At 35.8% G+C, this 27,837-nt stretch overlaps 2 protein-coding genes across 3 annotated transcripts in view; both read left to right on the forward strand.

Annotated features, from left to right (window-relative positions):
* LOC113091978 (E3 ubiquitin-protein ligase SMURF1-like) overlaps positions 1-18,174 on the forward strand; it is a 30,005-nt gene extending 11,831 nt beyond the window's left edge. Inside the window, exons 12-16 of one of the 2 annotated variants that reach the window (XM_026257662.1) lie at positions 13,506-13,643; positions 14,002-14,122; positions 14,397-14,598; positions 15,068-15,152; positions 15,954-18,174. In XM_026257662.1, coding sequence (XP_026113447.1) covers positions 13,506-13,643; positions 14,002-14,122; positions 14,397-14,598; positions 15,068-15,152; positions 15,954-16,053 — 646 coding nt within the window. In that variant the 3' untranslated portion in view covers positions 16,054-18,174. The remainder of the gene's footprint in view (positions 1-13,505; positions 13,644-14,001; positions 14,123-14,396; positions 14,599-15,067; positions 15,153-15,953) is intronic. The other variant, XM_026257663.1, reaches the window with a different exon arrangement.
* Positions 18,175-25,334: 7,160 nt separating this feature from the next.
* On the forward strand, positions 25,335-26,042 carry LOC113091977 (urotensin-2 receptor-like). Its single transcript, XM_026257661.1, has one exon. It carries the CDS (start codon positions 25,370-25,372, stop codon positions 25,991-25,993), a length of 624 nt encoding a protein of 207 aa, XP_026113446.1. The 5' UTR covers positions 25,335-25,369; the 3' UTR covers positions 25,994-26,042.
* The last annotated feature ends 1,795 nt before the right edge of the window (positions 26,043-27,837 follow it).

A 27,837-nucleotide genomic window follows, 5' to 3' on the forward strand; every position in this document is an offset into this window, starting at 1 on the left:
ATTTTTATTAGTCGTACTCGTTAGTTTCAACATTTCTACTGGACATTAAAGAGTAGGCCTATGTGTACTCCCTTTATGTCAGAAGCATTAACATCTACTGTGTGCTAAGAATTTTCTGCTTTCTCCACTTTTGGTGGATTTACTAGAGGGACTATGTGACCTTGTTGTAATGTGATTACGTTTAAGATCCATAAGATTGCACTAAACCCCCTTGAATAGGTTATAGACATACTCTTTTATACAGGAAATGTTTCCACAACAGAAATATGTATCAGAATAACAAAGAACCTAATTTGAAAATATGTAATCCTCTCTTCTAAATTATTGTGAAAACTTTTAATATCGATCCGGCCCACCAGCCGTGTATCTTTTTCATTGTTTTTTAGATAAAGACTATTCTCAGAGTTTGGTAAACAGGCAAAAACATGAACAAAATGTAGTACAAGATGATTAAATGATTGTCAAGAGACTGTTTAAACTGAGATTGTGATGCACTTTAGAGCTTTTTCTGGTCTACCAGTGTCACAAAGACACAAAATTTTCAATCAACTTGAAAATGAGTCCTGCCATTTCTGTTCTGACTGTTACACTTAATACAAACCCATCTATTACACTTAAAGTTAGACATTAAAAGTCATGGATGCCACAGGAACTATTTCCTTTCTCTGTTTCTCTAAACATCACACTGGTAAATAAACCAGAGATCACATGTAGAAAGAATTCTTTGAAAGGGGCATGTCTTAGTCCATTTTAGATGGTCTGCACCAACACATGTTTTAGATGTTTTAGGTATTCATCAGACTAACAGGTTTGATTCGGGAAACACACACAACTGGAACTAAGTTTTGTCATGTCTTTATAATTGATCTACTTTTACTTTTAAAACAACACAGTGTGAAATTATGGTCTTCGACAGCATGGGCCCCTGAAATGTTGTAGTATATCTTTGTTTTCACAAAATATCTAAACATTTATCTATCTTAAAATATTAGTTATTACGTGTTTACAAAGTTGTCATGTCTGACGTTTACATTTTTAAGAACATCTGATATAGTTTATCATCTTTAAAATTGTATAACGTATATTTCACCAAACCTTGACGCCTGAAAAACGGGTTTAGCATCAGTCCACATTTCAGTTGTTAGCCAGAAAATGCAAGTGAGCCGATATTTCATAACCCAGATAATCTACATGATGTGAAACTAGCTCACAGTTACATTAGAGTTTTGGGGTTCTAGTTTATGTTGAATAGTGTTTGTTACTGTTCCACATGTTTAACACCACATTACTCCATTGTGAAGATATGTACTGTATAAAAGGTTTTTCACTGTAGTAGTCCAACTCTGAAACCAGACCAAACAAAAATGAGCTTGAGCCTTAGTTGAAGCAGAATTAAAATGTTTTCTTTTTATCTTTCCATGATTTGTGCGTGTTGTTCTGAACCACGGTTTCATTTTAAACATCACAATCGTATTGTATTGTCCTGTATGATTGTAAAGAGTTTTGTGTGTGTCAGTCTCTGGATTTTTTTTTTTTTTTGCAAACAGAACTGCTGTAATGTTAGCGAGCTCTTTGTGTTGTCTGCTTTACTGTGTTTATATACGTTAGATTTCCTTAAATTTGCTCGATTAAAGTATTTAACACAGTTTTAGGTAATGTGAATGTGTGTGAATATAGAGGATCTTTACAAATATGTTTTCTTGAAATATCCATCTAACACTCTGAACCAAGACTGCTTCTTTTAAATATAACATTAACACATTTTTTCATGAGCTCAGACCCATTGTTTCATAAACCACAAAAGATTAAAATGTGATTCAACTTTTTATTTCAAACAATAGATTTTTGAATATACATTCATACATTGAAATAGTGAAGAAAATGGTCAAATTGGCATTACTAACAAACAAGTAATAATGACATTACAGGTGGTCTAGCCAGAAAAGAAAATCTCTACAGGCCAGCATGTTTTGTTCTATTATGTAGTTGACGTAAGTTTGAACAATTTCACATGTCATGGAACCATAATTTTTTGAAACCAACAATGTACATAAATCTGTTACACATGTACACAGACAGAGAACCTCGTTAATGTCCATCTCATCGTCACATTCAGACATCACATCCAGAATTTTTCTAGTCGTTACACAGACTGCTTCTTTACTTGTAATAAACATACTAGTCAAATCAGGCCATGGGTTATTTTTCAGGCTTCTTACAACATTCATTTCATTCTTAAGATTTTTTACACACTTGGTATCTCCGGTACAATCATGATTTGGATTCTCTATGACCGCATGCATCAGTTTGATCATTTGTTCTCGGTAACGCTGTTTAAACATAGTGTCTATGTTGTCTGTTACATGACACGCTTCCCCCGGGGTGCAGTCGCACTTCAGCTGATCATCCGTAGTGGCACCAGAACTCCAGTTGCAATCCATCTGCTTTTGCCCAGCGTCAGACATCCTTTTCAGAATTTAATTCAAGAGATAAACTTTGTACCCTAATCAATATAGAATTTTGTCACCATTTCCCAGAATCTGGACTGACTGTATTAATCCATGACGATCCAGGCCTTGTGCAATTTCAGTTTCAATTTCTGGTTTATGGTTCAGATCCGTCGAAGCCTTATTATTTGAAAAATTAGAGAGTGCGTCGGTTTCAGACAAATTTGATTGTTGAAGCTGATTCTGTCAGTCCATGTAGATAATGTTTTGATCAACAAGATGTTGCAGTAGCTCTGTTGACCGTGCTGTAAAACCCCTTGTTCGCAGATCTAGGAAAACCTGCGATAACTGCAGAGTTTATGAGGTCAGCCGCTCACAGGGGATGAAGACTAGCCATAGTCACGAGGAAGTAGTGGTGGATCTTCTGTACATTTAAACAAAAAAAAGGGTGGTCTTGTTTCTACGTTTCAAATGTTGCTTGGTTGGTTGTTGAGATGGGGGTGTTGCACTCTAAAAGTGGAGGAGGGTGAAGGGGCCTAATTAGGGATGTGTTTTGACCGGCAAAGCCTAGCTTATGTCACCAAAGAGAATTCTGTCATTTTCACTGGAAGATATTTTGATTATAGATTATGAGGTTTATTATGATTTTTGTTAAGACACTTGTTTCAAGTAACAGTAATGTATTGTGGCTTGGGAAAACTTAATCCATCAGCCAGTTATTAAACATAGAGCAAGGAACACATAAAAGGGTGAGTAAACACTGAAAAAGAAACATTACAACATCATTGTTCAGGTTTGTTATACCGAATACACTATTATCTGACTGATCATTCGGTTTTAAAATAAATTTAAATTGACTGAAACAGCTTGTTTATCATTGAAAAAATTGTTCTCAACATGGACTGTTTGGAGCAGCGGCCGCCATTGTAACAGGAGCATGCAGAAAGTCTTCTGTGGTTAACTATATGCCACTAAAGCTTTTTTAAGTATCACACTTGGAAAGTAGGTAGGACCCCACAAGTGTGAAACAAACAAGGATGTGACACCTTCAGTAGTCATAAAACATTGGATGCTTTAGCACATTCAGTGAGATTATTTTCATCTTAAACAATGTATGTTTTCCTTGCGAACAAAGCATCAAAATTATCTTTCTAGTAAATCTAAAGTACACTGTTGCATGGTGGTTTTGTTTACACCTTAAGTTTGTGATGACCACTAATATAATTTAATAATGTACAAATCGGCCGAGAACTATAATTATTATGAATGTGTTAATGTTATATTTAAAAGAAGCAGTCTTGGTTCAGAGTGTTAGATGGATATTTCAAGAAAACATATTTGTAAAGATCCTCTATATTCACACACATTCACATTACCTAAAACTGTGTTAAATACTTTAATCGAGCAAATTTAAGGAAATCTAACGTATATAAACACAGTAAAGCAGACAACACAAAGAGCTCGCTAACATTACAGCAGTTCTGTTTGCAAAAAAAAAAAAAAAATCCAGAGACTGACACACACAAAACTCTTTACAATCATACAGGACAATACAATACGATTGTGATGTTTAAAATGAAACCGTGGTTCAGAACAACACGCACAAATCATGGAAAGATAAAAAGAAAACATTTTAATTCTGCTTCAACTAAGGCTCAAGCTCATTTTTGTTTGGTCTGGTTTCAGAGTTGGACTACTACAGTGAAAAACCTTTTATACAGTACATATCTTCACAATGGAGTAATGTGGTGTTAAACATGTGGAACAGTAACAAACACTATTCAACATAAACTAGAACCCCAAAACTCTAATGTAACTGTGAGCTAGTTTCACATCATGTAGATTATCTGGGTTATGAAATATCGGCTCACTTGCATTTTCTGGCTAACAACTGAAATGTGGACTGATGCTAAACCCGTTTTTCAGGCGTCAAGGTTTGGTGAAATATACGTTATACAATTTTAAAGATGATAAACTATATCAGATGTTCTTAAAAATGTAAACGTCAGACATGACAACTTTGTAAACACGTAATAACTAATATTTTAAGATAGATAAATGTTTAGATATTTTGTGAAAACAAAGATATACTACAACATTTCAGGGGCCCATGCTGTCGAAGACCATAATTTCACACTGTGTTGTTTTAAAAGTAAAAGTAGATCAATTATAAAGACATGACAAAACTTAGTTCCAGTTGTGTGTGTTTCCCGAATCAAACCTGTTAGTCTGATGAATACCTAAAACATCTAAAACATGTGTTGGTGCAGACCATCTAAAATGGACTAAGACATGCCCCTTTCAAAGAATTCTTTCTACATGTGATCTCTGGTTTATTTACCAGTGTGATGTTTAGAGAAACAGAGAAAGGAAATAGTTCCTGTGGCATCCATGACTTTTAATGTCTAACTTTAAGTGTAATAGATGGGTTTGTATTAAGTGTAACAGTCAGAACAGAAATGGCAGGACTCATTTTCAAGTTGATTGAAAATTTTGTGTCTTTGTGACACTGGTAGACCAGAAAAAGCTCTAAAGTGCATCACAATCTCAGTTTAAACAGTCTCTTGACAATCATTTAATCATCTTGTACTACATTTTGTTCATGTTTTTGCCTGTTTACCAAACTCTGAGAATAGTCTTTATCTAAAAAACAATGAAAAAGATACACGGCTGGTGGGCCGGATCGATATTAAAAGTTTTCACAATAATTTAGAAGAGAGGATTACATATTTTCAAATTAGGTTCTTTGTTATTCTGATACATATTTCTGTTGTGGAAACATTTCCTGTATAAAAGAGTATGTCTATAACCTATTCAAGGGGGTTTAGTGCAATCTTATGGATCTTAAACGTAATCACATTACAACAAGGTCACATAGTCCCTCTAGTAAATCCACCAAAAGTGGAGAAAGCAGAAAATTCTTAGCACACAGTAGATGTTAATGCTTCTGACATAAAGGGAGTACACATAGGCCTACTCTTTAATGTCCAGTAGAAATGTTGAAACTAACGAGTACGACTAATAAAAATGTGAACATCATCATCAGCTATATGAACAAGAGCTCTAGATGTAGGGGCGATATTTTTATGCTGTAGTTATGCTGTAAAAATTCCTATGAACAGGCACTGTATGTTTGACCACAGTCAGAGAAAACTCTTCATCAGAAAACGGCAAAACAACATGTAAACAGATCAGTCGACTATCTCTGGTAAAAATAAATAAATAAATAAATAAAATAAAATAGAATATATTTACAAGTCACACATTGACAATTTTTGTCTTATGTGCTCATTACAGCTAAAATCCTGTTTTGCCAAATGCCATACACACTTTTGCATTTCATAATTCAGTGATTTTTTTAGTCAGTTTTGCTCCGTATGCAGAAGTTATGTTTGAATTTTTCTATTATATAACCATTACAAAAGTGAGAACATCGTAGTTCTCAAATGTGTCTGTATTACAACAAAAGCCCATCTAACAAATCTGGCAGAAGTGGAGAAACAGATGTTTAGCACATACACACATTGTAGATGCTTACGTACACCAGAGATGTTGCTTCATTTGAGTCAAAGAAGATGGCCATAGGAACTGATAACATTCTTTAATGTTGTTGTGTTTTGTCAAAATAATAAAAAAGTTCGGTCAAATGTTTAATACTTTTTCTTACATGAATAGGATGTGCTCACCCTGCTCTCTTTCCCACGCGAGAGTTAGCATGAACTTACAGGAGTCTTAAAACAAAAACGGCCAAACAAACAAAATGTGAATGGTTTCATCTGCTATCTGAACAAGATGACTTAATCTAGTGGATTAATAAAAAATACCATTTACAAATCAAACATAAATTTTTTTAACAATTGTATTCTGAATTTTATATGCATTGTAAACATTTGCTTTCTTGCTATACTCTCTTTCTTAGTGATTTGGTCACGTGAATACAGGAAAGGTTATGGATAAAATTTATCTCTACACAGGAGTGTGGAAACTTTAACATGCTCAAACTTAAACGAGTGTGCAGCTTTCAGTGGAACCGTTTGATTTGTATTGGTTGTAATAGTTTTAAGTGTAAAACAGCTAGACTTCATTTTTGTGTCGATACTTCATGTGATCACACTTTTTGGACAGACACAAAGTTGCACTAAAAGAAATATCTCGGAGAGAAAAACTGTAACTCAATTTCTTAATTTTCATTTATTCCTATAATGATGACACCACAAAAAGATCACCTAAAAACGTACAGTCCAACAAACAAATTGTGAACGGCCGTCCAAAATCTTGATATGGCTAAATCTTGAGGTGTAAGAAAAATGTCATTTACAAAACATTGTGATTCTTAGATGTGAAACACCCTTGACATAATCTGCTGGCATGCAAAAATAATCATAAATGTTTTAGTACAGCTATCTACACAAATAGTATGAGAACTGTATATTGTGTCACTTGCATAGAAAATTCATTACCAGTTTATCAGAGTCAAAAGGAAATGATGATAATATTTGAAACATCCTTAGCTTGTACATTTCTTTAATTTTGATAATCACAGCTGCTGGTGCAAAATTTTTTTTTAGTAAACCATTTAACGTTACATGATGCCTACAAAATAATCAAATAGTCAAAGTGTATGTTCTCTGTTCTAGGTAAGAACATTTACACCACGTGTTATAGGCCAGGTAAATAATTAGAAAATAGTATTTCTGTCGAATGAGAAAAGTTCAGTCATGCATTTAAGATGTAGAAATGATGTTTTTGCCAAACACATCCAAAGAGTTTTCTACTCGTGCGAAAAAAGCACTTGTGTGCATAAATGATCTAAAGAAACAACGCTGGTCATCAGGTTATTTAAACATTTTTTAAGACAATAGACAGTGTGCCTTGCTTTAGTGACACACAAAGTGTAATCATTTAAACATGTTTAAAATGGTAGGTGTAATTATTTTACTGAGTTTAAGCTAAATGTATATTTGTTCATTTACAGTACACATACTACAGGTTAGATTACTAAATTAAAACATTTCTTACATAACACAAAGTAAAAACAACAAATACGAATTTGCTCATAAATAAAATTTAGTTTACTCAGTTTTACTGTGTGTGTGTGTGTGTGTGTGTGTGTGTGTGTGTGTTTGTGTGGTTCAGGTATACCCCATGTTATGGGGAACAATGATGGCAATATCCAAAATCCTTGGGGATTGTTTTTGTCCCCGTGAGGAAACATGTTTATAAATCATACAGAATGAAGTGTTTTTGAAAATCTTAAAATGAAAGAAATTTTCTGTAAGGGGTAGGTTTAAGTGTAAGGTTGATGTATGGTGATGCAAAATACAATTTGTACAGTCTAAAAAAATGGAAAACCAATGTGTGTGTGTGTGTGTGTGTGTGTTAAGAGTTGGTTTTAAAATTAGCGTGAGATTTCAACTCCTTTTACACATCACATATTATGGATAGTATTTTCTTAACATTAAGGAATGCCTTTTTGATTTTATTAATTCCAGATAACATTCAATTATTTATCTCTTCAGCGACTTGGTTAGTTGATGATTTAGATAATGGTCTCTCTCACTCTTTGAAATTCTCACCTGGAAAGACACCAGACATCGTCCTCGTTTTCAAATGTGTTTGTAGACGGGGAGCATGTGGCCTGTCGGTGCCTAGGTATCAACACCATAAAGATTAAACAAACATTGATCCTGCCAAGACGTCTAAAACCCTCACTTTTGCACCGCCATTTTTTTTCCCCCAGGAAAAACCCAAACACCTCCCCACTGTCTTTAGGTGTGAACAACAGGACTTCACAGAAACCCCCCACAGCTCTGGTTACAGATACAACCATCATAAGAAACCCCCCACTGCTCTGGTAACAGATACAACCATCATATATTCAGTAATAAACACAACACAAGTCAAATCTGAGATCTCTTTGATCTTTTGATTTACACACCTCTGCCATGTCAATCAAGAGTCACAGGACCCAGTGGCATGGCAACCGCTTTGACTGACAGGCCTTATAGTCATAAATCAATCCAAACTGACCATGCACACTTCTGACTACCTGTCAATCTACACGGACTGTACGGCCATAAATCAGGCCATAAATCAGGGTAATAAATCATCAAGACTTGAGATAAAGTGTATGATAGGACTACTGGTATTGCTGTTGTACCATGTTGCAGTAGGTTTTTCTCTAACCTTTTTTTTTTATTTAATGTGGGCAATAGCTTCTAATGTATTAGAGAAGATAGTGCCCATGTTGCTAGTCATTTGTATTTATGGGTACAGAGAGCTATCTGTCTTTGGTGGCTGGAACAATAGTTGTACCTGGACGATAACGCGGAGCCACATAGTTAATATCAGTGATGCGCAGCATGCATGATACAAGGTAACTGTCAGTAACATAATCACTTTGAGGTACTATATCTAAATCTATATCTACATCATTAAGATCAATTCCATGTGATATAATTAAATCTAGTGTATGATTAAAACTGGATATGTTTTGCTTGACTCCAAAAGAGTTCATCAAGTCTGTAAACGCATTTTTTATATTATCAACATGAATGTTAAAGTCTTCAACAGTTAGCTCTTTATCAACATTAACCAATAGGTCTAAGAGGAAATCTGCTAATTCTTTTAGGAAATCTTTCTATGGCCCTGGCGGTCTATACACAGTAGCCAGAGCAAGAGATAGGAGAGATTGCTTTTGCATATCTGACAGTGTAACATTAAGTAGAAGTATTTTGAATGAATTAAACCTTATTCAAATGTGACCCTGGACCACTGTCACCGGGGTATATTTTGTAGCAGTAGCCAAAAATACATTAGGATATTAAGTAAAGATCATGTTCCATTAAGATATTTTGTAAATTTCCTACTGTAAATATATCAAAACCTAATTTTTGATTAGTAATATCCATTGCTAAGAATTCATTTGGACAACTTTTAAAGCCGATTTTCTCAGTATGTTTTTTTTTTTTTTTTTTTTTTTCACTTTTGATTGTATATCTCGGACAAATATTGTCAGATCCTAATAAACTATACATCAATGGAAAGCTTACTTACTCAGCTTTCAGGTGTTGTATAAATCTCAATTTCCCAAAATTGACACTTAAGACTGCTTTTGTGGTCCTGGGTCACATATCCTGTTTTCTGAGTAACATTGATAATATCACCATGAGCAGTCTGACGGGGCTCATGCTTATAGCAGTAGTTTGGTGGAGTAGACTCATTTAGACTAATATAATCATTTGGTTTGAGCCAGGTTTCAGTTAAGCAGAGTACATCAAAACTGTTTTCTGTGATCATTTTATTTACAACAACTGCTTTGGGTGTGAGTTATCTAATGTTTAGGAGGCCAAGCTTTAAAAATGTTTTTGTTCATTTATTTTGTATTTTTCCGATTTAATCATGATCAGTTTTTTTTCTAGATTTTCTAAATTTATATTCTGACCTCACTATTCAGTGAACAGACACAGTCTTTATAGACTGGACAACACACGTACTTCTATCATTTAAGTGGGTAGAACTAAAGTCATTAGTTCATAAGGAGCGTAGCTTCCTGGAGATGTTGTTTGACAGGAGTTCTGCTCTGACTCTGGGGTGCAGGCATTCAGCACGAAAAAGCCTAGGATGCTCCCAAAAAAGATTCCAGTTATTAACATAGAGTAGTTTCTGTTCTTTACACCATGCCAATAACCATTAGTTTAAATCAAACAGTCTACTGAATCTTTCGTGTTCTCGATGATACGTATGAAGCGGTCCTGACACGATGATCGTCATCGTGGGCGATGTGCTGTGCACCGTCTCGATCGGGCTCCTGAAGTCCTTCTTTAGTTTCTTTGCTATTCGGCCACATCTTGGTGTCTTTAACCCCTGTGTGCCCATTCCGTGTCGCAGAGGGGAGCAAAGAAGTTCGGGGGGGAGATCTTCACTTGGGGCTTGGCTCGTGTCCTATGTTGCTGGTGCACCCAGGATCCGTGGAGTACAGGTGGTTGGAGTGTTAGCAGGATGCTGTATACTCGGCCTGGATTTGTGAGCGTCAGCCCAGGTTGTTTCCAGTGCGGCTCTCTGGTCTCTCAACTGGGCCTGCTTCTACACCAGATCGCAAATCTGCTTCTACACAGCCTGATGGTGAATGAAATAGATTTTAAGATCGAAAAATATACAATAAAGGATTAACTTGACGGAGCATCAATTCAAAACACGCTGCAGCAACAGGAAATGATGAGTACACCCTTATTCTCCCGCATCCCGCAGAAACGGGTCTCTACCCACCCACACTTTCCCATCAAGTGTTATCCTCTGTTGTGTTGGGTCCCGCGATAGTGCATGTCTGAGCATAAATTGTTTTTCTGTAAAAAACTATATAATATTTTCTGTAAAGACATTAATGCCCTGGTAGTATATGTAGGAAATGTTCTTTTCATTTTCATTTGCTTCACTGAACTGAAGACTTTTCTTTAGACGGTCTCAGATTGTTTCAGTAAGCTTGAGTCTTCGATGAGCTGAGAGATTACCGGAAATCTGTTTGATTTGTATGTGTGTGCAAGACAAGAGTGAGACAGAGATGTTAGTTTAGTTTCTTAGACGTCCTGGCTACTTAGAAAATTATTTAGGCACCTTAAATTTACATATGTTGAATATGCATTATGATTGGATGAGATCAAAGCATCTGCATTTGATGAAGGTTTAAATGTTGAGTTTGGGTGTTTCCTCTCTGTTGCAATCTACAGCTAACCCTGAATGACTGTATGGATGTAGACCTTTAGAAATAGAAAATTGCCACGACAAAGTGACAAATAGCTTTGGTTTATATATAATTTGATTACATTCACGTAGTGTTGTCACGGTACTACACTTTTCAATCACTAAATATAAAGCCAATGCCATTATTTATACTTATTTACAATTGTGTAACAAATTGTAAACAAATTGTAAACAAACAAAAGTTTTTCTACAAGTAATATAATTATGAAAAACCGTAAACAAGTTTCATCCAAGTTTTAATTAATGAAATTTAAACACATTATATTTTTTGGTAAATAAAGGGGATTTGCTATTACATTTAAAACATGGAAGAAATATTGTGTGATTTATTCCTTTAAAAAAATAAAGTTTTATACATTTTTTCAAGAGTAGTAGCAGTATCACATACATTCTACTAAATAATAGTAATATTTCTAGCACAATGCCTTTATGTAAAAACAAACTTTTTTTTTGGCGGGTTCAATTCAATTCAAGTTTATTTGTATAGCGCTTTTTTTACAAAACGAATCGTTACAAAGCAACTTTACAGAAAATTATGTTTCTACAATATTTAGTAGTAGCTTATGGTGGTGACTGTAAGTTTGTGCACGTTTGACAGGATTTTTAGAAAACAATTATACAAGACGTAGTCAGCTAGATGATGAACATTATTAATATTATTAATTAATAATTATTATATGATGCAGTCACACATGTAGCAATATTTGTTAGTTCTGTTTGTTGATTCAGGGTTAGCATCATCTGAGGTCCTCTGAGGGTCAGCATCATCTCTTCTCAGGTGTTCTGGGTCCAGACTGGAGCTTGTGTAAATCCTAGTTACCACGGGATGTAAAATATAGAAACAAAATAGAGACATAATTAGCATAGCTGCTGATCCAACAAACTAAAATTAGTTTAAACCTAGCTAATGAATAAAAATGCACATTTGATCAGATGCAACTACAGTCACAATTTAAGAGACACATTATTCGAATGCTTGGTGAAAGAGATGCGTTTTTAATCTAGATTTAAACAGAGAGAGTGTTTCTGAACCCCGAACATTATCAGGAAGGCTATTCCAGAGTTTGGGAGCCAAATGTGAAAAAGCTCTACCTCTACCTGGACTTTGCTATCCTAGGAACTACCAAAAGTCCAGCGTTTTGTGACCTTAGGGAGCGTGATGGGTTGTAGCGTGGTAGAAGGCTAGTTAGGTACGCAGGAGCTAAACCATTTAGGGCCTTATAGGTAAGTAATGATAATTTGTAACTGATACGGAACTTAATAGGTAGCCAGTGCAGAGACTGTAAAATTGGGGTAATATGATCATATTTTCTTGACCTGGGTTGCCGTGAATACCGTTAAATTGACACTGGTTTTACTCAAATAAAACGGTAAAATGCTTGTGAAGTGACTCAGAACAGTTCTGGTGATGTTGCTTATGTATTTATGTCCTCATTGAGACGGCAGATGCTGAAATTACTTAAAGCGTCTCAAGCTTCAGTCTATGTAGTAAACAAACCCACAAGTCTCTGACATTCATTCATTAACAAAGAACATGCAGGATTCATATTTTAACCAACTTTTGCAGCTTAACATTTAACAATACTGGTCCATATGGAGATTTGATTTGCTTAATTTATGCTGACTTGGACAAATTCTGTAACTGTCCATATTCAAATGTAAGTTTAATTTTCATGACTGGATTTTGAGATTCCGTCCACGTTTCTGCTTCGCGGAAATCATAGCGCTATATGCATCAAGAACCAGGTTGACCGGGTATTCTGTACCACCGGTACTTAAACAAACCTTGTACAGTGACATTTTAATTTTTTTAGTATCGACTTGGTACTGAAGTACCGGGTCTTTTGACAACACCTTTAAACACGTTTATGTTGAGATTTATAAGAAATATTTTAACTAGTACCTAGGCTATGTAAAAGGAATAATGTGGTAAGAAAATACCTTTTGTTTAAAGTGTTTGCAAACAAAATTTTATTGCACTTTTTTTCATATTGCAGTACTTTTAAATGATAAAAGTGCGCAATAAACTACTTTTTGAATTCATTATTGAATTTTGTGCATAACAATGCAATTGATTGCATGATTGTCTGCAACGTTGCCCAGCACTAATAGGATTATTATTATGTATGTATTAATGTATGCTAATGTAAATGTTAAAAAACAAAGTGAAAAGTCCATATGTATTTTGAGTTTATTGGTGGCAGACAGCTTTATATTTTTTTGTTGTTAATTGGTAGACTGTTGAATGTTAGCAACAATATAAATAACTTTGCTATATTTGTCTTTTGTCGTTTTTAGAGAGAATGATATCGCATCTGTTTTGGACCACACCTTCTGTGTAGAACACAATGCTTTTGGCAAATTCCTCCAACATGAGCTGAAACCAAACGGCAAGAACATCCCGGTCACAGAGGAGAACAAGAAAGAATATGTGAGGTATGAAGAGGTGCACACATGTGTGGGCTGACCAGACACAGCAAATCCATGATCACGCTCTCAGAGAAAGTCATCCAGCAGAGGGCGGCAGGCACATGGATAGTTGGGCTTGGCAGAGGTTTATGAGCCTCACTGCTTTTTCCATTTTCAATTTGATCGAGTGAACCCTGGATATACAAGCTAGCATTGAACAATATTAGTGGAATGTCAATTTTTATGGGAGTCTTTATTGTGTGCGAGTCATTGTCAAATAGAAATGAATCAGAGGTTGTTAATGGAGGACTGTGGGGTGCAGATGCCTCTTAGTGTTCTCCATGTTCCACTGCAGCTCTCTAATGATTGATTGTGTCTCCGTTAGGCTGTATGTCAACTGGAGATTCATGCGAGGCATTGAGGCCCAATTCCTCGCCCTGCAGAAGGGCTTCAACGAACTCGTACCACAGCATCTGCTCAAGCCTTTTGACAACAAGGAACTTGAGGTAATTCAGATATTTCAGACACACTGAATGGATAGACATATGTAAAAGCTATTAGAAATGGGGAAATCTTTTAATGACCATTATAAATGGTTTTACTGTACTTTTAAAAATATATTTAAGCAAGGATGCATGAACTGGAGGAGTAGTGTATCTCTTAAAACTTGGTCAATCGAAGACTGTTCCCTGCCCACTCTTCATAATTTTCTTTTCACCTTACTATCAGTAAATGTGGTGAAGAGGTCAAAAATAATTTGAGTTTCTCTCTGCATTGTAGCTGATCATTGGAGGTTTGGGCAAGATCGATCTGAACGACTGGAAGGCGAACACACGGCTGAAGCACTGTGTGGCTGACAGTAACATAGTGAAGTGGTTCTGGCAGGCGGTCGAATCGTTTGACGAGGAGAGGAGAGGCAGATTGCTACAGTTCGTCACAGGCTCAACACGCGTCCCTCTACAAGGCTTCAAAGCACTGCAAGGTGGCTAATGGATAAGCCATGTGCATTTTCAGTACACCTGATAGATGACAGATTGCCTCTGTCAATGTTAAGCTTCCTAGTCTGACACTTTTTAGTTTGTACCGGCCTTAATCCTAGTGAGAAATTCCCTAAAGGCAACATGAAACCAGAATGTTTCAATTGTCCCTAAAGTTATGCATAGTTCATTAGTGCATGTTATTTTAAAGCAAAACTTTTACATTCCATTATTAATTTTTTTTCTTTGTCCATTGTAATTGATAAAGCAGTAGCCTAACATGTTTATCATGTTCACTGTTCATACAAAAATATCAAGTTCAACCCTGCATTACATCTGGCTGAATATTCTGATTTACTGTTAACAGTATGAAAGCTAAATGAGTTGTGAATGTGATTTGATGTTGTGTCGGGCTCACGTCTGTTGAGTGTGATGATTTGGAGAACAGTGATAACTAGAATGTATCTTTGTAAGGTTCTACAGGTTCTGCAGGACCAAGACTCTTCACTATTCATTTAATTGATGCCAACACAGAAAACCTGCCCAAAGCCCACACATGGTAAGATTTGGTCTTAATTGAAGATACTGAAAGCCTACGTTTTTTTTTTTTAAGTAATGTAATATACTCTACTGTTGTCTTGTTATGAGGAATGAAACTTTCCTTGATTTTCAATTGTTTCTTGAGCAGCAAATCATCATATCAGAATGATATCTGAAGGATCATGTGACTTAAGACTGGAGTAATGATGCTGAAAATTAAGCTTTACCGCCACAGGAATAAAACATATTTTTAAATATACTCCAATGGAAAATAAAGTTTTTATAAACTGTAATAATATTTCACAATATTACTATTTTACAGTATCTTTGATCAAATAAATGCATCCTTGGTGAGCTTAAGAGACTTTTTTTTTCTTTTTACAATAAAAAGAAAAACGGAGCCCTAACTGTGACCCTCTAATGTATGTACTTCCAGAATGTAACCTTCAGCGCTCAAAACTTTCCTTTCTAGTCTAGAGCAATCATTTATTGAAACCTCACACAGATGAATGTATGCAAGGACACTGTTACTGAAGTATCAAGAAAGTAATAATATTGCACTCGCTCTACAGAAATCTCACAACCGTTATTATCTTGTCACATGGAAATGAGTGTTTCTTAAAGGCACAGTTGTTGTAAAAGAAAAAAGAAAAACTCTACAGTTCACAGAGAATTGTAGTGGTGGAAAAATGGTAATGTGGCACTATTCGGTGCTTTACTGAAATTAAAGTCATGTTATAAATATTAAATCATACAAATGTGTGACAGGGCTCATTACAGATGGAATGAAGTCTGAAACACTGATCTCATATTCTTTCAGCTTCAACCGGATCGACATCCCGCCTTACGAGTCATACGAGAAGCTCTATGAGAAGCTCCTGACGGCCGTGGAGGAGACGTGTGGCTTCGCAGTGGAGTGAGCGAGTGCCCTGTCCAGCCAACCAGCAATGGCAGCAAACCCACCTAACAGCCCCAGCCATCCTCTTCACCCCCCTCCCCTTCTCCAGCACAGACAGACTGGTGTCTCCTGACAGACTTCAGCATCAGCTGGAAGCTGCAACGGAGGGGAGCGACCACCCCAGGGCAAAACTCTCAAAGACTCATGATTCCTCACAACCGGATTCGGGAATTGTTTCACATTACCACAATAAGTTACAGAGAAATCTGATCAACGTTTCTTTCGTTCCTCAAAAACCCAGTTGGTATTGTCTTTGTCACTGAAGCGGTGGGCTGAAAGCGTCTGACTGTAACACGAGTGAGTGTGTGCTGCAGTAGAGCCTCGCTGAGCCTGTGGTCTGCATGAATAGAGCGGACCTTTTAGTCTGGGGGGAGTATTTTAACATACAGCAAAGGCATCTTGAAGGACAAGGGTGGTCTGCGTTGTCATGCTTGGTATCGTCTCTTACTTGACTTTATTTCCTTTGTGTCCTGTTCAGTACTATAGGATGGCATTTCAATGGTATCCATTTCCTGTACTCATCAGCGTTCTCATTGTAGAAATTAACTCCATCGCTTGAAATGTATAATTGTAATGTTTTTATTTGTTGGTTTTTTTTTTTTTTTTGCTTAACAGCGAGTCTTAGTCTTCTTGTGGGAAGTGTGAATCTAAAGCCCTTGTGTGTTAATGTTCCTCAACTGAAGCACAACGATCATGTGCAGTCTAGAGAACGACCCAAAGCCTGAGCGAGTTTCCTGAGCGAGCCAGTATTTACATCACATAAAATCTTTTTTCTTTTTTTTATGACATTTTTTATCCAGTGAGCATTGCTGCATCGTCAACAAAAGACCTATTTTTAAAGATAATGTTTAATGAATGGTGTTTTAATATGCAGATTTTGAAGCAAATCACCTTCTCGGAAAAACATTCTGATCCACTAACATGCCTAAACTGGACTCCTAACCCTAGTTTTGCAAAGAAAACGGATGTTGAGTGTTTTGAAGAAGCTCTTTTTGTCCTAAACTTTAATGAATCTAACCATTATCATATGGTAGCTTGGCATTAACAGTTTCAACGTAACGCACCATGAAACTGAACTCTAGACTGTTATTCACGTGTCTCCTTCATTCAAACCACTGCTTCAAGTAACGTTCAGCACTTTGGCTGGCACGTGTACAATCCCCCGTCATGGAGACGTACGTCTGGCTGTGTGGCGGTACATCTGCAGACTCTGATGGACAGGGGTTTGCTCCAGGTTTTGTGAGGTGAAACAGCAGGGGAGTGTCTTGGATTTCATTATGTAGTGCTTGACGTGCATGGCACCAGATTATTCTTTCTAAATGTAAAGGATGAGCCAACCTCAGTGTTCCTTCAACCACTTTTGTCTCTTTCTCTCTCTCTTTTTTTTTAACCAGTTATTTATTACCATGTAATGTCCTTTAAGTATTGCTGCTATTATCATTATTCCATAGTTTTCAGAGAAGGCCGAGTTCTTGTGAAAGCTGTACACTAATCTCTCTTATTTTATGTATGAATCAAAGTATTTAAACCTGCTGCTGATTCTTCAGGAAGTTAAGAGGACGGGTTCCCCCGACCTTTGACCTGGATGGAGTTAGCAAGTGATGTAGGCTGGGCCCCGGTGGTCATGTTCATATTTGTGATATATGCAATAAAAACCATCACCTTCATATTCTTGGTTCTGTCTTAAAATGTCTCTTTCCTCACTGAATGTGTATCGGATCGGTCAGAATTTGTCTTCGGTGAGTGTGCAAAAATGATGTTTTTCCAAAAGAGTGGTGAACCATTTTTAAACTTTCATAAAAGACAAAAGAGGTGATGTTTAATGTTGTGTAATTGTGGGGATGGCTAGTGAGCTTGAAGATGAGTATGGACTTTGCCTGAATTTACAGTTGTTTTCCTATTTCTCGAAAGAAAAACCTTTTTTCCAAGGAATGTGACCGGTATCATCACATTGTACAATTATTAGGTCCTGAGTGTCATTGTTTATCCGATGCAAGAGTAATGTAACTTACTATGTACTAAACATTTCTGAAAAATATTCAGTGTAAATAAGATTATATTAAAGAAACTAAATTGAAAACTATTTCTCCTTGCTCTTGCTCTTGTTTTTTTTTTTTTTTTTTTTGGTCTTCGTTTGCATATATATTGTACATTTTTATTTATTAAGGTATGTTAAAGGAACAGATCACCCAAAAATTTACATTTATTCCCCATCAGGCCATCCAAGATGTTTGTTTCTTCATGGGAACAGATTTAGAGAAATGTAGCATTAAATCACTTGCTCATCAAGTGGATCCTCTGCAGTGAATGGGTGCCGTCAGAATGAGAGTCCAAACAGCTGATAAAAACATCACAATAATCCACACTAAATCAATTAACATCTGCACTGTTTCTCTCTTGTTAAAGAAGTCTCGGTTCCAGGTATCAAGATCAAAATTTGTATATGACCTGCAAGTAACCCTTATCATATGACTTCCACAGCTTTGCAGATGCATCTTTTCTCCATGATACGTAGAGATATAATAATATAGATATATAGAAAACTACTCCCAAAGCTGCGTGTTAAGAAATGCATCTATTAAGACATTTGAACTCTATCCTCTCACATCAAATCTTTTCACTGGAGAAAGCAATATTTAGGATGGGAGACGCGTATTTTAGCCAGAAGCAATGATTTGAAGTTAAAAACATCTTGATGGATTTTACAAACATGAAACTTTTCACTTCACAAGATGTTGACTGATTGACTGGAGTATTGAGACTTATAATTATTATTATTACTTGTTTATCAGCTGTTTAGACTCTAATTCTCACGGCACCCATTCGCTGCTGAGGAAGTGACGGAATGGTACATTTCTCCAATTTTTTTTTTTTTTTTTTTTTTTTTTACATTTTTGAAGCACTCTGGGTAAGTCAATTTTCAACCAATGTTTATTTTCTGATGCACTACTCTTTTAAGTAAAATAAGCCAGCTGCGCTTCATAATTATGAATGCTTTTGTTTTATTTGCCTACAAAAATAATGAAGGAGCAGGTGACTCAGGACATGATGTGCTTTGGCAACTGTGAGCACAAGCACAAGCAGTGCCTTGTGTCCAAGCCGTTTGGAGGACTGGCTTATAATTACATTCAGTGTGTTGCCTTTATAAACAGAGTCAAAGCAATTGGCCCCATGTGGGCATTTTCAATTTATAGCCTTTTTATAGAGATTTATTGTGTCCAGCAGTGTCAAAATGCTAAATGTGTTGACATTACATAAAAAATGGAGCAATATTTTTTCAGAAAGGAAAACTAAATGTATATTGGAAAAATGTTGTCATAACGTCAAGGAAAATATAATTGCCTTGTAATAATCATAATAATAACTGCTTATAATTACTTTCAGATATGTTTTCTTAATTGTCCAACAACCCTGTAGTAAACGTTAATTAGAAATGCAACACTGTCTCAGCTATCGTTTACTGTGTCTTTTCCGCCATTAAAATGTCTGGAAAATCGAGTTGGTGACTTAAGCTGTGAATCCAAGCACAAAAAGAAGAAAAAAAAACCTGCAATGTCCTTGGAGGTCTTCCCTGCCTGGTTTCCTGAAAGCATTTTGAAAATGATATTCATGGAGAAAAGTTACCAGACAGGAGAGCGGTGCCAAGTCGACTGGTGCCACAATCCTGCAACAGTAATAAGACTTTATGAAGAGACATTATAAAGTCCCGTGACCTTAACCTGGGAGTTAAAACTCAAGCCAGAAAACTGGGATGCTCCTAGAAGAAGGTGTTCTTCCAGATGATTTCCTGCAGTTTTAGGAAAATGATTTGCTTCTCTATCTGTAATGAGATCGATGAAGATGGGTGCTGGAGCTGTCAAGATGATGAAGACCAGATCTTTGGTTTGGCGAAGGAACCGTTAAGTCTGTCCTCAGAGCTTCAGACCTCATAAGAAATCTAGAAATCGTCAATACAGTCTCATCTTTTCAGTTTTTAAGAATTCATATGAGTTTTGATAGATAAGATTGTGTTGTACACAGTGTTGTGCGTCATACCTTCCTATAAATCATTCCATGTGGGTTACAAAAGAGTCTTCTGAATGCTAGTAGCAGACACATTGAGGGTTTTTGGGAGGAACTACCAACCATCATGTCGTTCTAACCCAGTATGACTTTCTTTCTTTTCTGAAACACAAAAGAACATATTTAAATGAAGCAGCTCTTCTCCATACAATGAACTGAATGGTGAGCTGAGCTGTCAAGTTAGATTATTAGTGAACTATCGCTTTTCAAACAAAGATTTTATATGGTTTTAAAGACTTGCATGCAAGTGAAAAAAAGATTTATTCATTCATTTAAATTTTAATTATTGTGAGTGTGTGTGTGTGTGTGTGTGTGTGTGTCTTTTTTAGAGCTAGAGAGTCACTAAGCCATGTTGTTTATTTATTTATTTATTTGTTTTGTGACTTAGCAAAAAAAAAAAAAAACTACCTTTACTTAGTAACTTTGTTTTTTTTTTTTTTGTCTGATAATTGCATAATCCTGTTACATGTCTTAATTTGAATAATTTCCCACATTTTGTTAATCATTTTGAGATGTGCTGGACAAATGAGACACATTTACTGGCAATACAGACTGGATAAAAAAAAAGAAAGATTTGTGCTATTTAATGAGATGGATCCACTGAGTAGATTTCAAGGGAAACATTCTGCAAAGTATTTTGTAACGAACTTAGATCTTCTATTTCATCCGTCCTGTTTGTTTTTACAAATGTCAAACATAAAAAGCTGAAATGTAGCCTCGTTTCCATCTAGGGCTGATTTTGTTGGGAGGCATTTTTCACTCTCTGTTTTTACTACTCATGCGGGATGTGTTCACCGCAGGACTGGGACTTTGACGACCGCCAGCATCTGAAAATGGAGACATATTTTCATATCCGTTCGTACATCATAGACATCACAGAAGTGCATTTATTTGCCTTTCGTGGAAAGTGATACATAACCAAGAGCATCTGATCTTTATGCTCCCAGAGAGAGGGAGAGAGAGCGGGTCTACAGGTTCATATCTACTGCTCAATAAACATCTGTTCTGTAATCGAAAATGACTAAAAAAAAATGTTTTCTAGCAGCCAATCACAACATGCATCAGCAATAAAACATTTAAATTAAAGAAAGCCAGATGTTGAGAAAGGTTTGTTACGGGACAATAAAGATACCATGGCTGCTTTTTTATTTGGAACAGCAAAAATGAATCACAAAACATGAAAAAATAAACTGTATATTTTACTGTGTGCTACACCTGTTTCTCAGCTTCTCTCGGTTTATGGAGAAAATATCTGTTAATTAACCAATAATACTGGAAAATGCAATATTCATGTGAACAGTCAACAAATAAAAAACAAAAATAAAATGTAAAATGACACATTCATTATTAACTCAACACTTAAATGTGTCGTTTGAACAAATGCACTTTTTTTGTATGTATATATATATATATATATATATATATATATATATATATATATATATATATACACACAGTAGAGAAGAATATTATATTTATTTCTTAAGGTTTATCATCTTTAATTACCGATCTTTGATATGCTTAATACAAAATTTTCAAATCGAAGTGGATCCTAATAGCAGTAAAAAAAAGAAAAAAAGAAATGTGTTTTGAAACCTGATGATCTACAAATCTGATAATGCATACAGTCTTTTTTTAATGCTGATAGTTCAGTTAGGAGTTTGTGGTATGAACTTTTATTAGAGAGTTAAATGGAAAACTGCATCATGGCCAGGAAGCATTAAACTTTAGAGCTCTTTATAATAGAATAGTGTCCATTTTCCACAGATTTGGTGTCCTTGTGACTTATTCATTTGGTTTCATTTTTCATTCTCTCATATTTTATCTGTTTCAAAATGTGCTTCTGTTCACTTAACCAGTGGCCAGAATCCATAAACATATCCATTATGTCAAGACTTTCAAATGTTAAGAACTAGTTTGACCAACTAGCCAGTTAGCCAAGTCTAATCAGTCTTACTCTTCAGATCCAAATTAGACCAAGCTCCCTTTTTGTAACTGACTTAAAGAAGTTGACCTCTCTTGAAGGAAAAGAACAGATGACTAACTTTTTGAGACTAGTGTAAGTGCCACCAGCCCTAGGTTGTAAATAATGTTTTACATTCAGGCTGTTACTGCAATCAACCATATTAAAAACTTGTAATTATTTTTATCTCATATGTGCTATTTAAATAAAATTGCTTATGCAAAACTTTTAATAATAAGTAACAAGGCAATCTTTTTATATTATATTATATTATATTATATTATATTATATTATATTATATTATATTATATTATATTATATTATATTATATTATATTATATTATATTATATTATATATTAATAACTTTAAGCTAAAATGAAAGATTTACTCTGATGTAAGGAGGTGAATGTGACATTAGTGTGTGAACTGGCGGGATGTGTTCCTGCTCAGACGCTGAACTGTCACCGATGTACGTCTGGATATTTGTCTGTTTTGTGCACCTGGAGTCAGTCGCTTTAGCTGCTGTCATATTTATAGTAGATAAGTTGCGAGCTGCGGCTAAAGGTCTGCATAATGTCAAAGACCAAGGCTTTGGGATGTTACTTTCATAATCTGTTAGGGCTGCACTTTCAAACAGTTTCTCTCAGTGAAAAGGTTGCAGTAAATTTGTTTGAGTGTTTTGGCTGAGGGCATCACAGGGTGTTTGTGCATGGCATCCAGTCTCAGATCCCTTTCAGCACAAACAGATCAAAAGCTGCCACAGTAATAGACAATAGACAGAAGAAGTTCTCCCGGCTTTTGTTATCAAATCTGAACTGGCTCTCTTTCTATATAACTTGACTACAAAAATTATTTATTTATGTACTTGGTTTGTACCCTTGTAAATGTTTTATTCTCATATACTTTATATTATTTTGCTATGCTCTTTCATTAAAATTGCTTGTGAAACAATTGAAATTTAGAGTAACTTTTGATTATATGTTATGTTATGTTATGTTATGTTATGTTATGTTATGTTATGTTATATGCTATATGTTTTATTGTATATGATGTTATGATGATATGATGTTGTTATGTTATGTTGTTATATTGTTATGTTGTTGCACTGCATTGGTTGTTGTGCTCAATATTGTCTCACAGGAGTATAAAGTTCATTCCGGACGTGTTTGGAGAGCAGTTAGAGATGTCTCTTTCTGTTGCTGTCAACGTGCCAGAACTATGAAGGACAAGGAAGGTGAATTATAGAGATACTGTATCAACCACTGCAGTAGAATCAATACAGTCTACAACAAAAATACAGCACTCACAATGAAACAAGTTTTATTCATCCAGATAAAAGCAGTGAGCTTGTTTAACATTGGTTGCCTTTATTGTTACTAACAACAATAACCACAACCTTGAGCGCAGAAAAACTATTTTATTTGAATCCACCTATATGTTTTATATTTGATATAATACGCTTCCTATAGAGCTGAAGCCTAATGCAGTGTCTTTGAAATACCATCAGTGCAGAAAAAAAAAAGCTTTGACAAATGGACTCAAAGAGCACGTATATTGTCTCCTAATGAAATGCTTGCAGGGTATTTCTGCATTTGAAACGACCCTGAGCTTTCATGATGTGTTGAAGCGTCTTTGAACCACTCGCAGCTGCATTTCAATGAGTGTGTTATCCAGTAAGTGAAACGTCTGTCATTTCTGATATCAGCATCCGAACAGTGCTTACTGAAAAGGCATAAACAACACATATGATCAAAAACAAAAATTGAACCTTGAAAAAATTCTTTGGTTTCATATTTTTCTGAGTCATGATGGGATGAGATCTGTAGGGTATGGTGCTTTTGGCGTAATAGACAAATGAGCCGTCTGCTCCCTGCTGATATAATTTTGTATCCATGCACATGAATTCAGATGGTCAGCACTCCAGAAAAGTTGATAATTGTGCAGAAATGACAGGTCTTCATCCAGTAATCACTCAGCACTGATGGTGCCAGGCTATTTCTGTACACATATGTTTTGACAGACACTGGAGGGAGAATGAGTTTTTCACCATCTGCTGACACTGTCTCATTTCTCTCTCTTCTTCTTATAATCTAATTTAGACCAGTCCAAGCCATGCTCAGTGCCAGATATTTACGAACCTATTTATTGTAATGAAAATATAATTATCTGAAAGATCCATCAACATTCTATTAACATTTCCCATTTACAAAGCCATTTGATCCTTTAAAAAAACTGAAAATACATTTTACAACAAAGTGCTATATTGATAAATTACTGATAGATTTCAGTTCTGACAAGCTGTTTTATAATTGGAGAAGCTTTGAAATATGAGCTGCAAAAACTCATAAAGGCAAGTAATAATGTACATTCATCCTCGATATTTACAGATATTTTATCTTTTAAGAATCCTTTGTGATAGACTCCTGTACTCACATATTTTCGACAAATATGACAATTATGATGAAAACTTAGGTTTCACTGCTGCCGTAAAATCAGTGGTACCAAAAGTTTATTTGAAAATGAATGACAAAAATTCAAAACATTGTGTACAAATAACAGAAATTATTGGGAGCTGAATAGATAAAGTAGACGGAAACAAATGTTGTTAAAATAGGCTAATGAAAGCGTTTTCATATTTTCAATTTAAAATCACTTGTATCTATGAGGTTTAGTCATTTTAATAAATGTAAATATTTCGTTTGAATTGAATAAACTCTGTCACAACTTAATTTGATTCTTTTAATTCATGCGTGCAAGATTCCTTGCCAATTCCTTGCTGGAACTTCACAAAAAACACAGAAGGAACCAAAGCATTCGATGAAACGCGCGCAGTGCGCATCCAAAAATCTGTAGCGCACGCACTCAGTCTAAAATAGCTACTTTGTTGTTCCATACTTGTGATGCAGTACGTATTACACCCAAACTGGTTCTCATAAATCCCACCCACGACCATATTGCACCAACTGGACCTGCAGTCTGAGAAGTTTTACGCGCAGATGGTGAGAGCGCGGGCACATCTTGCGCACATTTGTTTTTATTTATTTACACCGATTTACAATGTATGTACATGTTTATAGAGTCATCTGGACATACATTAGAAACAGGCTAATGTATATATTGGTATGTTAACAGCTATATCTTGTATAGGCTAATGGAAAATTCAGGTAACTGCAATTCTGCGCACATTTTGCTCTTTTAACAGATGTTAAAATGAACTAATTTCACCAAGGAATGGAGTAAAGCGTTTTAAAAATGGAATCAGATGATCTAATTGGTGTGAGGAATCAGGTGAATATCTCGGCTGTTTTTACCAACATCTCACCAACAATAACAGGACCTGAGGAGCACGCGCCTTCATACGATATACTAATAACGTCCATACTCGGCACAATTTTGACCATCATGTGTTTAGTAGGAGTAATTGGAAACGCTTACACCCTGATCATCATGAACACCTCCGTGCGCGTGACTGGATCCATGTACGTCTACATTGTGAACTTGGCTCTGGCGGACCTGCTGTACCTCTCCACCATCCCTTTCGTGGTTTGGACGTATTTTGCGAAGGACTGGTACTTTGGCGACATCGGATGCCGCGTTCTGTTCAGCCTGGATCTGGTCACCATGCACGCCAGCATCTTCATCCTGACCATCATGAGCACGGAGCGCTATCTGGCTGTGATGAACCCGCTGGACACCTTCGGCCGGTCCCGGCGCTACAGGCGCGCGGTCACCTGCCTCGTGTGGCTCTTCTCCTTCATACTGGCTCTGCCGACCATGATCATGATTGACCTCAAGAGAGACGTGCACAATGGAGTAGAGAAGCGCATGTGCCATCCGACCTGGCAGATGACCGCAGTAGTAGTTATTATACTATAGCTTCTGTCATGATGATTTATGACTTTGACCTTTGACCTTTTGACAGGTTGAACTTCCGGTAACCTTATGATGGATGGGCGGAACTTTCCGACTTCAAGGGTTAACCTATGACCTTTCCAAGCATCGATCATGTGGTTTTGACAGAAAGTTTTACCCTATTGACCTGTTAGTTCTAAATCATGGTTTTGACGGCTAGTTTAAACGGAAGATGAAAGACTCCTCACGCATCGATCATGCGGTTTTGACAGAAAGTTTTACCCTATTGACCTGTTAGTTCTAAATTAAAATGGTATATGAAAGACTCCTCACGCATCGATCATGTGGTTTTGACAGAAAGTTTTACCCTATTGACCGTTAGTTTGTTTGAAGTGTGTGCCAGTTGTTTGAACTCTGTGTCAGTTAGCTTGTTTGAAGTTTATCACAGTTATACGGTTATGTGTGTGTGTGTGTGTGTGTGTGTGTGTGTGTGGTTATAAGGCTTCTCCCCCTACCATTACATTTATGAGCGGTGTATAAATGGGGTCGGTGTGTTCTACATTTATATATATATATATATATATATATATATATATATATATATATATATATATAAAACATTCTATAATTTATATAATCTCAAACAATTAAAGATTGAAAATACATTTTAATTATTTCACATTTATATATATATAAAACATTATATAATTTATATAATCTAAAACACATTTTAATTATTTCACATTTATATAATATACATAATCTAAAAACAATTTAACTAAGGTTGAAAAAAACATTCTGTTCTTTTAAAAAAAGGTTATAAATTAAACTGTATAAAAAAATATACTGAAACCGACTGTTTCAGATAAAACAAGATCTTTTTTTTCCTTTTTTTTAGAGAGCAGAAAAGAGATGTGTTCACACACCTTTGATCCTGACCTGCAAGTATTCACAGCGTCTGTGTTTGCACGCCACAGTGCACACTCGTCGGAATTTACTACAAAATCATAATATCTTCAAAGCCATTTTTTTATTAAAACTAACGTATCTCACGCGGGAGTACCATGTTTTTTGACAGTTTTCTGACCGGTGCATCTATGAATTACGGTGGGCGAGCGGCTAGCATCTCTTGTACCCCTCTCTCTCTCCCTCTCTCTCCCTCTCAGTCCTTCATTCACATTATACAGTCACAAACAGTATAAAACAAAACATTTACATTAGTTTTGTTCATCACTAAAAATATACATTTTACCAGGATCGGGAAAAAAATATATAATTGATCAAAGCCTGTTATGCTATTTTTACAGTCTAGTATGGCATCTTTAAACCATATTTCATGTCAATCCTGTAATAAAACATGCATCTGTATTTTATCTACTGCTTTATCTCATCTGCTGATAGAGATATTTTAACACTATAAAGTATGTGTTATTGGACTTAATATCTCCGCGTCTAATGTCCCAATAACCGCCAGACTGTTTTGTATGAAAAAATACTTTTATTTTGAAAATATGACGACATCCTGTGAAAATACTTTTTTATTTTGAAAAGACGACGACGTCCGGTTGACGCGCGCTTAGTTTTGCCTGCTTCAATGCTATGTATAGGATTTCAGAAAATACTATTCTGCTCCGTTAAATCGACGTTTTGCCTCCGCGTTATCCGTTTGTCGCCTATGAACACGACATCGCAGGGGGTGTAAGCGCTCCCGGTTAGGAATGCACGGGTCTACCGGTCTTAGTGAAACGGCTTCCTCCGGTGGAATTCATACGCACGCCATATGAATGATTATTGTATCAGCCCTAAACCTACCAAGGTAGTAAACGGTAGTATTATATAATTATTAGTATAATTATTTATTTTAACCG

The sequence above is a fragment of the Carassius auratus genome, unplaced genomic scaffold (assembly GCF_003368295.1).
Source record: "Carassius auratus strain Wakin unplaced genomic scaffold, ASM336829v1 scaf_tig00214415, whole genome shotgun sequence".
Classification (NCBI taxonomy): Eukaryota; Metazoa; Chordata; class Actinopteri; order Cypriniformes; family Cyprinidae; genus Carassius; species Carassius auratus.

Bases quoted from the DNA above. Each gene is read 5' to 3' on its own strand.
- LOC113091977 (XM_026257661.1), top strand. From the start codon at position 25,370: ATGGAATCAGATGATCTAATTGGTGTGAGGAATCAGGTGAATATCTCG.